This window comes from Molothrus aeneus, chromosome 4 (genome assembly GCF_037042795.1).
Source record: "Molothrus aeneus isolate 106 chromosome 4, BPBGC_Maene_1.0, whole genome shotgun sequence".
In the NCBI taxonomy this organism is placed as follows: domain Eukaryota; kingdom Metazoa; phylum Chordata; class Aves; order Passeriformes; family Icteridae; genus Molothrus; species Molothrus aeneus.
The window spans coordinates 41623934-41639124 of NC_089649.1; the positions used below are offsets into that span (position 1 = coordinate 41623934).

Sequence of the window (15191 nt, forward strand, 5' to 3'; positions counted from 1 at the left end):
TCTTGTTTGAGGGAATGCCAGAATGTTTAAAGTCAGGATCTTCCAGCAAGCTTCAGGAAATGTGCTCTGGGTGCTGTTAGCTAACTTAGGTTTTATGGTCTGATGCAGGTGACCTTCTCATCTTTGCAAGTTCTGGATTTCAGCAATGATGTCAAGTTGCTGAGGTCTTTTGGTAGACATCTGGGTAAGGCAAGAACCAAAGTGTGAGAGCTTGAATGGAATAAAACAGAATTGCAGTAATTTGCAGTAGTAAAATGTTTCATATTCCATGGATGCCTTTCCCTCAATAGTAGTTTTGCCTCTGGAGCTGACAGGAAGAGGAGTGGTAGAGCAGGAGGAAAAAGTAGGGTAGGTCACTCATATATGGGGGGTTGAGAGAGCAGCTGCATGGTGCTTACTTTCCAGCTGGGCTTAAAACCAGGACAGTCAAATTTCCAGCTGGACTTAAAACCATGCCCTTCAGGGTGGGCAGGCCCATACAGCCTGAAGGATTTCTTTGGGTTTGCTGTAGCTGTTAGTATCTCCCCCTGTTGATCTTACTCTTGACTCTTTTTAGTCTGGTCTGACTATAATAGTTACCATTTTGTGGCTTTCCTGGGGAGCTACCATTCATGGAATCACAGGATGTGTGTGCTGAAGGTGATGCCTTATGAGGCACCTAGAACAGAGGCTAGACAGTGTTAAAGGAATAAAGTAGGTATTTATTACAACGCCTTCAGAGGATACACCTTGGGCAGTACAAGAGCCCGGCTGTGGCTCCACCCAAGATGAACACTGATTCATGAGTTTTCACACTTTTATAAGTTTTGGTCCATTTACATATTGGGGTTAATTGTCCAATTACAGCTTCAGGTTATGAAGTCCCATCCTCCCAGATTGCTCTCCTCATTTATCTGTTGTTTATCTGTTTGGGCCTTAAGCTACAACAGTGTCCTTTGTTCTGAGGCTAGAAAAGGATTGTTTTGTCTAACTAAACTGAAGAGAACTTGCTAAGACTTTATATGAAGTTCAGAGTTATATATACTAATGTATACAGAATCTGGAAAATATGAAAGCTAAAACTTAAGGCATCAAAGGAAGAAGGCTGATAAGGCTGGCTCCATAACATGGCCAGGTATCCTGTTTCTAGGGCCTGAAACAGCTCTCCCTGTTTTTTTCTGCCTCTGATGTCCCAAATACACTGCTCTTTCTTCAGTAGTAGCCACCCCACCTCTCTGGTTTTGTTGTGTATTAGGGTTTTTTTTGTTTGGTTTGGATTTTTTTTGTGGTTTTTTTTTTTTTTTTTTTTTTTTGCGTGGAGGACGTTGAAACATCTTCTCTTTCTGTAACTGAGGTACAGATGGTGAATGTATGTCTGTAATGAAACAATTTATTTTAATTTAGTGCTGTTTTCCCTCCTGCATTAAAGCAATGGTTAAGACCTCAAAGGACCAAGGATATCTTTGCATGAATGCTGTACAAATAAGTTGCAGGTTTTCTGCCTTGAGAATTCTTGTCTAGAAGCTCATGCTGTTTGTGACCCTGCAATGAAATAGATAAACAAAGGAAGTGTGTGTTGCAAAGAATGGAGAAAATTTGGATAGTTAGCAGTAATTTTATGATTCTGTGCACAGAATTTATCCCTTGTGTGTGCAACTGAAAAGTCAATTTTCTGTAACAACTCAAACTGCAGAAGTTTTGTAATTAAAGCTGCAATGGTCAGAAGTTATGTGATGCTGATGTAGGTTTGGGACAATTTCTTTCTTCCAACACTCTTCTTTAAAACTCCTTTTGACTGAAATGGTAGGTACAAATGTTCTGCACCCCTACGTAGCAGCATGCCTGTTTCAGAATGCGCGTATGCATTGGTGACTAGCAGAGGGGTTTCTTGTGCGTCCTTGGTGTTTCCCTGTGGTTTCGATGGCACATGACTTTCATACTTTGTGCTTCAGATTGTCTCATGTGCTGCTTTATGTCTTGTACCTCAGAGCTGGCTGCAGGAGCAGTTGAAATGAATCTATAAATAGTTCCTTGAACTCTTCCATGGCATATAAATATTGCTCTCTACTACCCCAGACATCCTGGGCACATTCATTTGTCCTCTTTTATGGTGTAAGGAGGGAAGGGCTCATTCTCACCTGTTCAAATATTTCCAGTTACTTGTGAAAAAACCCCCTATCTTTAACAGATGAATCTGTGGTAGTGTAAGAAAAGCCTCTGGTGAGTATTAAGCCAGCTGGTATTTGTACATGTTTCACATTACAGTTCAGAGCACTAACCCAGGGAAGCATGAGTTGGGTCATTGCATGCTTGGGGTTTATCTAGCAAATCACAGTGACAGAAGCGGTGCAATGACCCACTTAGAACGACATGTTCAGGCTTCTCAGTGTTCCCCATCTGAAGTGCTGGTTTCACTTGTATGCTTAACTCAGGAGTGAGGAAAAGAATCACAGTGCAAAGGACTGAAGGCTTGATTATTTTATTGAGCAGTTTATTTCTTTGGTCCTTAAGTGGCACTTGTAGAAAGTCTTGAGATAACATAACTCCATTTTATATTAATGTAAGATGGCCAAAACAATCTTAAAGGACCAGATCCTTTAAGATATTAAAATAGCAAATTTCTCTTCCAGTCGGTTGGAGCTAAAGTTTGGACCCCAAAGTGGACATAGGTGAATACTGGGCCCTCTCTTGCAAAGGGAAACGTTGGCTTGTGAGAGAGAAGTGAAACCCCTCCTTTTGGAGGGAACTATCAAGAGCCACTGCTTGTAACTCTCTGGTAATTCTTCACTGGTAGAAATAAATAATTACATTATTCTTGGGATGTTTTTAAAGTGGTTTACTGGTTTATCTGATGGATGGAAAATGTAGGAGGATTACTTTGCTATTTGTTTATGGGGGTGATGAAATAATGGCTTCCAAGTTTGTTATTTGTGCTGGCAGCAAGAAACATGAATTGTTGAGGTGTGAGTGTCTGTACTGAGGATAGCAACGCATTTTGTGTTGTCAGTCAACACTTCCCCCCCTCCCTGCCCTCATGTCACTTGTGATGTAATGCCATTCTGATCTTGTGGAACCCTCTGTGCTCCTGATTTGTAATTAGATGTGACATCATGATTTAAAGGTAGCTCAAAAAATGGGTATGGGATAGTTGTTATAGGCATTAAAGCTATTTTAGTAAGAATGCTTTCTGCTTTTTTGTGGTATAAAACAATTGGTTACCACAAAACTTTGTTCTTTTGTGACTCCTGAGGAAAGAAAATCTAAATATCAAAAGTCATCTTTCTTAATACATTATATATGGGATTCTCATTGATGCAAATGAAACAGGAGCTGGGAGTCCCGGGTGCAGCTGCACAGTGTAACTATTTGCATCACATTTGCACTAGAAGTTGCACCTGCAGGATTGTTCAGGTTCTTCCCTGGTTTCATCACCACATAGTAACTAGAAGCTTTTGCCTTTTTTTTTAAATGTTTCAGAGGTGACATAAAACCCATAAATGAAAGCCTAGCAGCCACCAGTATCACTTTCTTTGGCCTAATTAGTTTCTGACTTAGGGAAGTGCAAGCAGGAATTCATTGTGGATTTCTGTCATATTCTGCATAGATATGTGTGAAAATAGTTTTAATTTTCAAAGGAATGTGACTTCACTATATGGATGAGAACAATAGATTCTATTGGGCAATCTTTAGCTAGGACTTGGGAACTTAACTATCTGGCCATTACAGGGTGGATAACAGTAAAATGGCAATTTTTGCATCCAGTCAAATAAATGGCATGATGTTGATTGATTATTGATAGAATTAGACTTTCTTCTTGCAGAAGAAAGTCTTGTTAAATTCAGCATTCCTATTTACTGTGTATGGATAAGGTACTGATTTCCTTTGTGTTGGTTTGGCAGTTCCCTGCTGTGTAAAATGGATGGATTTAGGTGTTGGTCTGATTGGTATTTGCTGGTTGTAACAATGGATAAAAGAATTTTTTTTAAGCTAACTTGTCAGTTAAGTACAAAAAAAGGGAACTCTCTGCTCTGCTCTGGGTGAATGGTTAAAGGAGTGGATTCTGGTCTCTGTGTGCACTCACACTTTTCAATATAATAAAACCAACCCAAATGGGATGTTCAGTTGTTCTAGTGATTCTTTCTTATGCAATTTTAGTTTCATGCTAACACAGAAATTATTACCAATACTGTGATATTTCTTGACTTCAAAGGAGCTTGCTATTAACTGGAGCAAAGGCAGGGTTTCACCCTGTAACTATTAATGCTGTAAGAGACTATACTTAGCAATGACCTAAGGTTTTTGTAGGGCTACTGACTTCATGTTTCCAGCTTCCCATGGGCTCATGCACTGCTTTTTCAAATGCACAGGAAGCACCTCGTGTTCCTGTCCGGGTTCTGTATATCAGCGTTTAAAAGGCAACTAGTAAATACCAGGCATGGCAGAATGACAGCGTGCTTTGCTTTGGCACGGGTGACAGAATGTGAGACCTGCTAGGGTGACCCTTTGCTTAGTTTGGGATATAGATCACTACCCTGAACTGCTCATGCATTAGTCTCCCTGGCTTGTTGATGTGTTATGGGCTGTCTTGTTTTAGGAAGCCTTTGCCTCAGCAGCAAATACTCTCTGTAGGGTAGGGACTGAGATCAACTGGTTTTTCGGGATGCTGTGGTTATATTACCTGTTTGTCTGTAATGTGCAACTCTGCAACAGACTTCATTTTATTGCACTGGCACTGACTTTTCTTAGTCTGCAAATCCAGCTGCCAACTCATAGCATTAAAGCAAACCCTAACAGAAATCAAGAAGCATGCTACATATGCTGACAAGAGAAAAAGAATTTGGTTTGATACAGAATTTTCCAGAAAAATCAGTGAATATCTGAAGCTTTTAATTGATCTGTTCTCATCTTTTCCTAGATAGTAAACTGGCTGGCTTCTAAATCCCCAGACCTCTCTTGCTCTGGCTTTTTTTGGATGAAACACCAAAAAAGTGGTGATGGGGTGTGGGGTGGCCTTCTTGGATTTATAGGGGCCTATCCAAGGAAACTCAAAAAATCCCTTTTTTTTTCCTTCAATAGTGTAGTTGGGATTTCAGCAGACTTAGCATAATTGAGTATGTTTGGTTTACCTGGATATACTTAAATATTTATCTATTTTTTGATGAAAACATTAAGAACTACAATCTTCTCCTGAAGTGTCAATGACTTGCTATTCTCATTAAAACGGCAAATATTTTCCCCGTTTTCATTCACTTTGCAATTAGCAGAGGATTCTATTTCATCCCTTAACCACTCAGACCCTTAACAATCCAGAATTTCTTTATATTAATGAGACTATACTAACCAGCTGATGTTACTAGGCTAGTTTTTATAGAAGACTATTAAAGCACAGCACTGCCTGTTTCTGACAGTTCTCGCAAGTACCTGGCATAAAGCAGGACTTCAGTGCTGCCCTAAATGCCATGCTGGGTCACCCAGCAAACAGAAAGGGCAAACCAAACCATGTTGCACTGCATATGCCAGCATTTGGTTATTGGGCTGTGAGAAGAGATGCATGGGGTGGGTTTAAGCTAAATTAGCAGAGGAAGGGAATGGTCACTTCAGTCATACTGACTAAATCAGGCCTTGTCCTGACTGAAAGCACTCCCAGAACTGACAATTACACTGACAAAGGAGTTTCTGCTGGAGTTTAACAGCAGTCCTTGGTCTTAGCCTCCCTGTAGACAGCTATCACTTTCAGCTACATATTTATTATTTATTTAGAGATTTTGGTGGGTTTGCATTTTCCAGCCCAGCAATTGTGAAGAGAAAACAGCATACGTCAGACTTGAGGAAATGGATTATTCCTGTCCAAAGGCAGGTTGCTGGTCTACTGGATTCTTTAGTGGTAGAAGTAAACCATGCACAGCATTTGGGAAGAAGCAGTCTGGCAGGAATGGCCACTGTGGCATGGTGAAGAAGGACTAAAGAGCTACTCTGAGGCTCCAGCAGTATCTGTGTGACCAGGCAGTGAAAAATAATTCAACAAAAAACCAAACACAAGCCCCCACCCCAAACCTAGAACCTGCTTTGCTTCTTGCTGCAAGCTTTTTTGGACAGTTGTTGCCAGGCAGAGATGTCCCAAGTGTAAAATGTTTCCCAAAACCAGTGTTTTCCTCAATTCTTGTTCCTATGCTGTCATTTACCATGGGAGTTCTCGTTTTGCTTTTGTTGAAGGATTAGGATGTAAGAACTTCTGGCATGTATAAAGGGTTTATACATTGTGTTTCTCTGTGAAGGGTGGTTCTGGCAAGAGAAAAATCATCTCAAATTATGGACTTTCTATGCAGAAAGTCCATATTGTTGCTTTTGCATTCAGGTGTTTCAGACATGACACAGAAGTGGACCAAGTGAGAGCTGTGTGGGCAATGCTAGTGGCACATATATATAACTGGTGTAGGCTTGATGGGGGGTGTGGGGTGTGTGTGTAAGTACAAGGTGTACTAATATTTGCATATAAGCTTGAAGAGTTAAGCACTTTGCAATACTTAAGTGATAAGCTACTTGTATTTGGAGAAATGATGGGGGAAACAGTTTTGTACTCCAAGCAAAATTTATTAGAAGTCTATTCAAGAAAAAAAAAACCAAAACCACAGAGACCTTTTGCTTGTAGGAATTCAAAGTCAGTTACCTGAAACTCAGGTATGAAAAACCTGCATTTTTCTAAAATCAGATACAGAGTAGAAACAGTACTTTTTAAATATCACAGGCAACAGATATTTAAGTCCTCAATCATAAATGGCATCAAAGATAGTATTAATCTCACAGCAAAGCTGCATGCAGATCTAGTTTAAAATTGAAAGCCTTTGAATATAAAGCTTTTGCCATGAAATCTGCAATAATAAAGGTATGCTGCACAAAGATGTTTCTTTACCTTTGCCTTAATGACCTTTCTCAGTAATAAAGACATATGTACATTTAGATTTGGCTGGTAAACCATATTTTAATTAATAAAATTTTGCATAAAAGGCTATCTTACAGAATTGCACTATCCAGATGTGCTTATGGTAAACAGAGAAAGAAAAGAAAAAATGCATTGAAATGTTCTGTATGTGAAGAGGGCAAATAAGAAACTTAATTTTTTAAAAATCAACAACCAAATGGCTCTGTACAAAAAAGCAAAATTATGTACAAAATGCTACAGAGACTACATACATTTTGATAATTTTGATCCTTTATCCATGAAAAATGCAGCAGAAGCTTTTGCCATCTATAAGGTGCCAAAGAAACCAAATCCAAATTTTTATTTTCATAAAGCCATAGTCATTATCATCCTGTGCCTTAATTTCATTTGCTATTTATGCTTACCTTTGCTTATGGAAAATGTATGTTTTCAAACACTTGTTCATTCAGACAAAAAAACAAAACCCAACACCTCTAAAATATATTTGTTTTAATACTTGTGACTTCTTTTTTCTGTCTAAATTCCTAAAAAGAATGTGTAACTTGGGTTTCATTAACATACATACACATATAGTGAAATAAATCAGTACATGATGCTTGTGAATATTTTTCAGGTGGCTATGTTAGGAAAGAAAAAAACCAAAATCCAACAACCCTTTGCACTAACACTGTTTACCTTCCTGCTTCTTTAATTTCCTGATAAGTAAAAACACTACCTCTTACACTTCATGTTGCTTACTATTACAACATTTTGATTACAACCATTTAATATCAGACATCAATAGCAGGTTATTATTGTCTATGCTTACAGCACTGTCTTGCTCTTCCTTAAATCCTCTTTCCCCAGTCTTTGTGCCTTTTGCACTTCTTACTTTTTAACAGAAAACACTACAGGTTCACTACAGTTTTTCATTAGGGAAAAAAAGATAAAAGATTTAGCCAATACCATTGCACCCGTTCAGAACACTTGCAGTTCTTCCATTTTTCACTTTGCTTGCTTGAGATTTTACAATCACTGTGCATTTGTTACAGCATACAAGTGCAGGCAAAAAGTCTATATTATAGTTTGTCATACATTGTAAACCAGTACAATAGGCAAACCCGTGACACAGCAATGTGGAAGCAACAAATGCTACCAAGCTAATAAGAATGTGTAAAATCAAATTTTTAAAAAATATTAAACAGCAACTTTCCTCTTTATTACATGCATGCTGAAAAAATCCCACCAGACTTCATGGTAGTACTACAAATGTTCAAAATAAGAATAATTTTTTTCCCCCTTCCCCCCTACCCCCCCATGGCAACTCATTTATGTACCTGTCATCAGGCTTTTTCCTATTGTGTTTCACACGGAAATACTTTAAACCAGGGAGTATTTAAATGTTGAAATGCTTCCTCTTGTCTCAGAAAAGCTTAGTTATTCACACTGTGGTCGTTGCTGTAATACTGCTGGGACGGTTTGGCGGGTGGGATGGGATGAGGGTGAACTAGATGGCCTCTATTTGAGACTGCAAGCGAGAAAACAGAAGGCCAGCGTAGCATGTTTTCTAGCAGCTTTATGCAGATGTGTTGCAGAGATGCAGCATAAATAAGTAGAAAAAAAAAATTTCACAGCCTCTTGACATAGTTTCCAGGGAAAGTACCAAAGAATTTGGTTCTTCTTGAAGTTCCTGAAATTAGAAGCAATAGATGAAAGATGGGAATAACAACAGAAAATCACTATGTAAGCTTGGCCTTAAAATTTTTTGTGTTTAATATTGCACAAGCAGAATGATCTAGAGTTCCTTATACTATATATTATTTGTGAGGTTTAACAAAGTGTAACACGGGAAGCAAAATGCAAATGAAGAAGCATATTTGACTAAATTGTTAGGCCTGATTAAAAGCTGTGCTAAAATTCTTGGTACATAGAAATAATTTAATTTCATCAACATAAAGTCTATGAAAATAATGTGAATTTTTTAAGTATTAAGAACTTGTCTGTTGATTAAGTTAGCTGCTGTGTGCATGAGGGTTTATGAAATGATTAGGCCACCATATCTAGGCCTGGTCATGAAATCATCATTTGATCAGTAATACTTGGGTTTCACAAGTGGTCAGTGCTGTGGATGTATTCCCATGAGAAGGTTTTAAGGTATCTGGCCTTTATAAAGAGAGAAGTAATACGTGGTCCATTCTGTGTCACAAATGGCAACAATGCTGTACAAAAATCAGGAGCAGTGTGTCAATTTGGCATCTATCAATTTTAAAAGAGAAAAGTGCAAAATCACCTGCTAATTTCAGTGGATTTTGGTTGGGATTTCTCCTGATAAAGCCAGGTTCAGATTTATTACACTAAATGCCAAAAATCAAGTTGTTTAAAAGACACTACATGAAGAGGGCAGCACAGGTCAGGGGGAAAAAAAAAAGAAGAGCAACCAAATCAAAACATACCCACAAACCATCCATCATCACATTTTTCCATCACATCAATGACATCTCCCTCTCTGAGCTCCAATTCATCTTCGTTCCTAGGGGTATAGTTATATAGAGCCTGAAACCTTAAATAGGACAAATGAGTCATTTTAAAAAGAAGTAAGAGTTCCTTGCACTTTTGCTCAAGTAATGGAGCTGGTTCAAACATTAAGAAGAAACACTTCTTGCAAATAGAGGGGAAAAGGAATTTCTTTTGCCTAGTGGACTTGAGGGTTAGGAACTTATAGTAAATAAAATCTTCATTAGAAAGGCAACTCATGAGACATTGAAGACTGGGTTTAAAGGCAAGTCTGATGGCTCCTCAACCAGTTGTTTCAAAAGCATTTTTTAAAAACATTTTAGTGTTATTTTATAGTTCAGTAACCAAACAGAGGACATTTAAAGGAGAGTCTAGATGCGCTAGCCCTGTAAGCTGCCATGGTCAGCACTGTGGTTCTGCCTTTAAGGTCCAGAGAAGGCAGTAGCAGCACAAGTGAGGGTACCCAGTACAGCAGCTCTCACATGCTGTCACTGGGGCTGGGGGAGCTCCCTGGGCTCTTCAGTGGCTACACAGATAAGCCATCTATGAGAGTGAGGGAGAGGCCTGGATCAAATCAGAGGACAATAGGGATGGAAACTCAAACAATATTCAAGCCCTGAGCTATGCTTCTACACCTGGCCAGGGCTGCAGATTGCAGGATATAAGTGGATAAGTGGCAAGAGGTGTGCAATTACTAAATACATTGTATTTCATTCCTTGCCAGCTTTTAATTAAAGTTTGTTGAATTGAAAGAATAAACTCTCAGTAGGGGGAACTGAAGGTTCTTGGGCTGACAGCCCACAGGAAGATTGTTGTAAAAGCCTGTGAATCCTATATGGTCAGAATTGGCCTTTTTTCCTAAGCAACCGTGCCTTAGATATGACTGACTGTCTAAATGAAGTAGGGCACAACTGCAGAAATTGGGAAAAGGATATAGTTTTAATTTCAGATTACTGAAGCAAAACATAATTGTATCCATTCTTTTCTCTTAGAACAGTTCACCGAGTTTTAAACCTTAATACCATCATTACACTTTCCCCAGTACAAACAAGATAGGTTGCTCATTGATGTTTTTATCATTCTGACTAAGTTTTCATGGCTTAAATAAGATGTTTACTTCAGTAAAAAATTCCTGCTACTGAAAGGCCAATTTGAAAATCCTATATACAGACTGGTGCTAGGTTTAGTTTCATGATGTTTATCTTAAATAAACTACACTTATTTTTCACATTGCTGGTTCAGAGATTAGAAAAGAAGAAAATGTTCCAAGAAAAAAAAAAGAAAACCACCTTAATTTCTTGTCACTGGCAGTCATCTTCCAAGCCCCAAAAGTCTCTTTTTGTATTTTAATTAACAAAATGGAAAGAGACTGGTTGTTTAGGCAATTACCTTTGGTAATTTGTATAGCAGTAGTAAGAACAATCTGTGCAAAGAGCTAAGTGGCAATAATGTTTTCTGTTATGCTTATCATCATTCCAGGAAAGCAGAGCTATGGTGATATTCCAAAAAATAATTAAATGCAGCTTCCAAAGGGAAAAGCTTTGCAGATGCAATGTGTCATGAATAGGATTCAAGCCAATTACTTACTCAAGTACAGTAACAAGAACTTACCATGAGCTCTCTTTGTACTTTAGAAATTGAATCTTAGTAATTTCTAGATAATCCATCTAAAAAACTCCTTTGTAGTAATTTCATTCTCTCTATGCTAATCTAAGACTTTTGTAAGTATGAAAACTCTACTGGCATTTACAATACTGACAGAAAACATATTCAAGAGAATTTATATATAAATTTAAATATAAAATGAATATATTTATATTTTTAATTTTAGGAATCAAAAAATTTAGTCATGAACTACTTATTATATATCAAACAAAATGAATTAGAAAATTATTGCTTCCAAAACTGAGTTAGGTGCTTCAGTATGCTCAACTATAGCAACAGGAAGTTGTGGTTTTAGTGAGATTGAATATCCCAATTTTATTATGTGTTTGTGGTATATCTATCTGGTAACTTTTTGCCCTTCTTTTTAATCTTTAAATGACTAAGGAAAACTTAAAAATATTTTTAGACAATAAACATTAGGTACATTTTATGAAAAATTATCTAATAGGGCATATACTGAAGTGCTCTGATGCTAAAGGAAGAATGGCTACTGGTTTCAGTGATCACTGAAATAGGACCCGAGTGCAAGGCTGGGGGGGGTGGAAATCTCAAGACAATCTTGCATTTTAACTGTCAGTACTGAAATATCCCAAGCACTTAAAATAAGACTTGAGTTCTAGGTTCTTCTCCAGTTTTCAGAAAAGCTTTTCTTGTATCTCATATTTGAATTGCACTTGTAAATCACACCAAAAAGTGTGAGCCTGTGTTCCTGTGATCAACATTATCAAGTTACTTTTTTTCTCTCTATTCACATCCTGAACTGTTTCTGAATAATTGTATCAAGTCAGTGAAGCAGAGCAGTTGAATCAATGTTGAATCTGTAATTGTCATTTTCCTGAGATGTAAAAATGGAGAGAATAAAAAAAGTCAAAATCTCTTCTGTAAGTACAGAAAACGGAGAGCTGTTAAGTTGCCATGTCTGGCTGCACTGAATGTAAAATCAAACAAATAAGGCTTTGCCCTCTGGGACCTTCTTGGCTATCTTCCTACATCATGCAGTTATCAATAAATCTGTGAAATCTCTTCATAATTGTACTTGGCAAGTTAAAAAATTATCTGATGATGTGCTGGCTGTTACTTAAACGTTAGGTTTTGGTTTAGTAGACAAGAATTATACTTACGGTTCCCCCCCACCGTGTATATTTTCATGAGAAAGCACAGGGCGCTGTGGCTGAAATGAAATGATTTGAAATGTAATAAAGATTTGCAGTTTAAGGTCCAAATAGTTGGATAGGGGTGTAACACATAGTTGCTCAAGAGTCCATATTCTACCTTGTGTAAAACCATGGCCCATTATGCCCCCCTTCCAACTCACAAGAAATCCTTAAGAGACACGTCAAACAACTGAATCTCAGCACGTTTAAAGATCTGATTTTTGGAGGTCATAATAAAAACTAAACCAAACTGTGAACTTCATCAATAGTCCATTCTATTTATAGCATAGTACAAAGCTGGAATAGAACCCTGCTGCCTCTTCACTGTGAAACAGAAATAACATTAGAAAAATCAGATGCAACTGATGAACATCATACATTTTTTGGGTGAAATATATTTTTAGATAAGCAGATAAAATCTCCTATACATAATGGCAGAATCTAGAATATTCACAGATGAACAACATACCAATTTACATTACACACACAGAGTACTAACTTGGCAGGCATAACATGCTATGCTTTAACTAATTCTCTTTCATCTCAAGCCATGCAGGCTATTGGGAGGCAAAGAACAGAAAACAATTTTGAAAGAATACATTTAATTGTGTGACTATAACAATTATCACTTCAACAGAAAAAAGTAGTCTGTATTTCCAGTGCAGAACTTTTGAAAGGAACTATGTTCCTTCTTAATGGCGCATTACTGAGCAATAATATCCAATACATCTGGATGCATGTAAATGAAAAATACTAACCTTCTACAGAAACCATATCCTGCTTAGAAAGTTATTGACTTATACTGATTAGAATCTGGCTGGGGCCAGAAAGTGCAGGAGCAGCTGCTTGGAAAAGCTCTTGATATGAGCAGGGATCGTATTCTCTGTTGACTGAGGATGCCCTCTGGTCACTCTGTAGAGACAAGTCTGGGAACCATATCTGTTTTGGGAATGTGGATATCAAACACTGCTCATAGCACTTTCTTTCATGAATTGAGTAAGCTGCAACCTGATCTTTAGCCATGGAATTTGTCTTATTGCCCCATGGTTCTCTCTTGGTTTGACTATTTCAGTCACTCTTGAAGATGATACAGTCTTCCAAGAGAGAAGGCAGCCGTAAACAATCCACAGGCTGATGGCAAAAATTGAACAGAAAAACACGGGATGTAGTTTGTTAGGTTTCTTTCCCCTCTTTTTCCTCTCAGCATCTCCAGATGGAATTAGTTAAATTTCTTTTCAGCAGTTTCTATGAATATGTGCAGAAAATATTGTGAACAATCTGTACTTTAGAGTCTATAGAGTATATCTTTTAAAAGGTGCCTAAATTTGCAGGCAGGTAGATTACAGATTTTTTTTTTTAATTCACATTATTGAATGCTAGGTGGGAAATAGATTTTCAAAGTAAAAAAAAAAAGTTTATACTCTTTACTGTCTTCTCTCCCTCTTAACTCTGCCTCTGCCCATGTACAAGATGGATAATTATTACTCAAGAATAAACAGTAAAGATTACAAATTAAACAGTTCTCAGTAAACCTCCTTCAATGGCTGGCTTGTCTAGCAAGCGGAGAATAGTCAAAATTCTTTGTATTTAGATTGAAATCTGCCCTGATTTGCTGCTAATCTTTCATCAGGTCTGTAACTGAGCTGAATGCCAAAGATAGAGATGCAAAAGAACTCAGCCAAGGTTAAGGACTTCTCCTATAAACAATGGAAGTAAAAGTCCTAAACAATGCTACAAATGATTTAATGCTTTGAACATAATACCAAACCAGGAAGAAACTGGGTAGGTTAGTATTATCATCTTTTTCTGCATATGCTTCATAAAAAGTTCTATTGCTAATTAGCCAGTGTAGAAATAGATAAGAATCAAGACTCATGATTTAACTCTATGTTATTGCTGCAGAGAAAACAGTCCTGTGACAAAATTACAATCTTGGAGAAGTAAGGTGAAGTGATTGGTGGTATGTCTGAGCAGGGGGACCTTGGTGCTTGCTCTCTATTTGGAGGCATTCCACAGTAATACCCCAGCTGACATCCAGAAGCTTTCTCCCTGTTTTCTTTCCCTAAGCTCTCATTCCCATATACAGCTGTATTGGCTGGACAAAGGACTGTTAACAAAGATTCCTAGTTTTCAACTGCAACTCAGTTTACCAGACTGTCCTATTTCCTGGGAAATATTGCAGGACCTAATCCCAAAAACATTAAGGAGTGTGCAATCAAGTCAATGGTCCCAGCTGTAAGCCTGATTTTCATCCATGACTGATACTGCATTTACATATAAAAGTTCTGTAGCATCCTGAGAATGCAAATTAGGTGCATGATATGTGCTCTTGTACTTTTGGAATTAAAGTAATAAACACTACACATGTAACCAGTATAATAAGAGGAGTGTATTGGTTAATTTCATTCATTTGGAGTAATGTGAAAAATTGAAATAGGGCTTAATCCCTTTTTTACAGCTCTCATTCCTAGTTGGCGTTTGTGTTAGATGGAATTTGATTGCTACTACAAGAATTCTGGCCTTCCTAGGATTGAACTGTCTTTCTTCATTAGTGAAGAAAACGCTGTCCCCTCAATACCTGGAAGTAAACAGAGGCCTGCCAAAAAGCTAAGACTTTAGAAGTTACACAAACCTGCCTATCTTAAACTAAGATTCAAATTTTAAAAAGGGAGACACCAGAAAGATGATCACCTAAAATCAGCAGCAACAGCATGGAAAATAATTAATCCCATTACCAGTTTTAAGACCTAAAGTTAAGAAACCAATGCGAAGGACAAATAAATCCTGGGCTGAAAGTGAAGCATAAACCACAAATTCTCATTCTCATATTGTTTAGGTTGAGGGTGGGGTTTTTGTGTTTGACGTTTTGTGGTTTATTTTTTTTTCCCTTTTTCATAATGTAGATTACCTTTTTGAGCAAAATCCATGCAAATTCAAAACAACCTGACTTTTTGGCTAAG

General features: G+C 37.6%; 1 protein-coding gene across 18 annotated transcripts in view; it reads right to left on the minus strand.

Moving 5' to 3' along the window:
• Positions 1-7393: 7393 nt before the first annotated feature.
• SORBS2 (sorbin and SH3 domain containing 2) overlaps positions 7394-15191 on the minus strand; it is a 144163-nt gene continuing 136365 nt past the window's right edge. For all 18 annotated transcript variants that reach the window (XM_066548356.1, XM_066548347.1, XM_066548344.1 and 15 more), the window contains 3 exons: positions 12199-12248; positions 9352-9458; positions 7394-8588 (listed from right to left, as the gene is read on the minus strand). In XM_066548356.1, the coding sequence (XP_066404453.1) occupies positions 8527-8588; positions 9352-9458; positions 12199-12248 (219 nt within the window). In that variant the 3' untranslated portion in view covers positions 7394-8526. The remainder of the gene's footprint in view (positions 8589-9351; positions 9459-12198; positions 12249-15191) is intronic.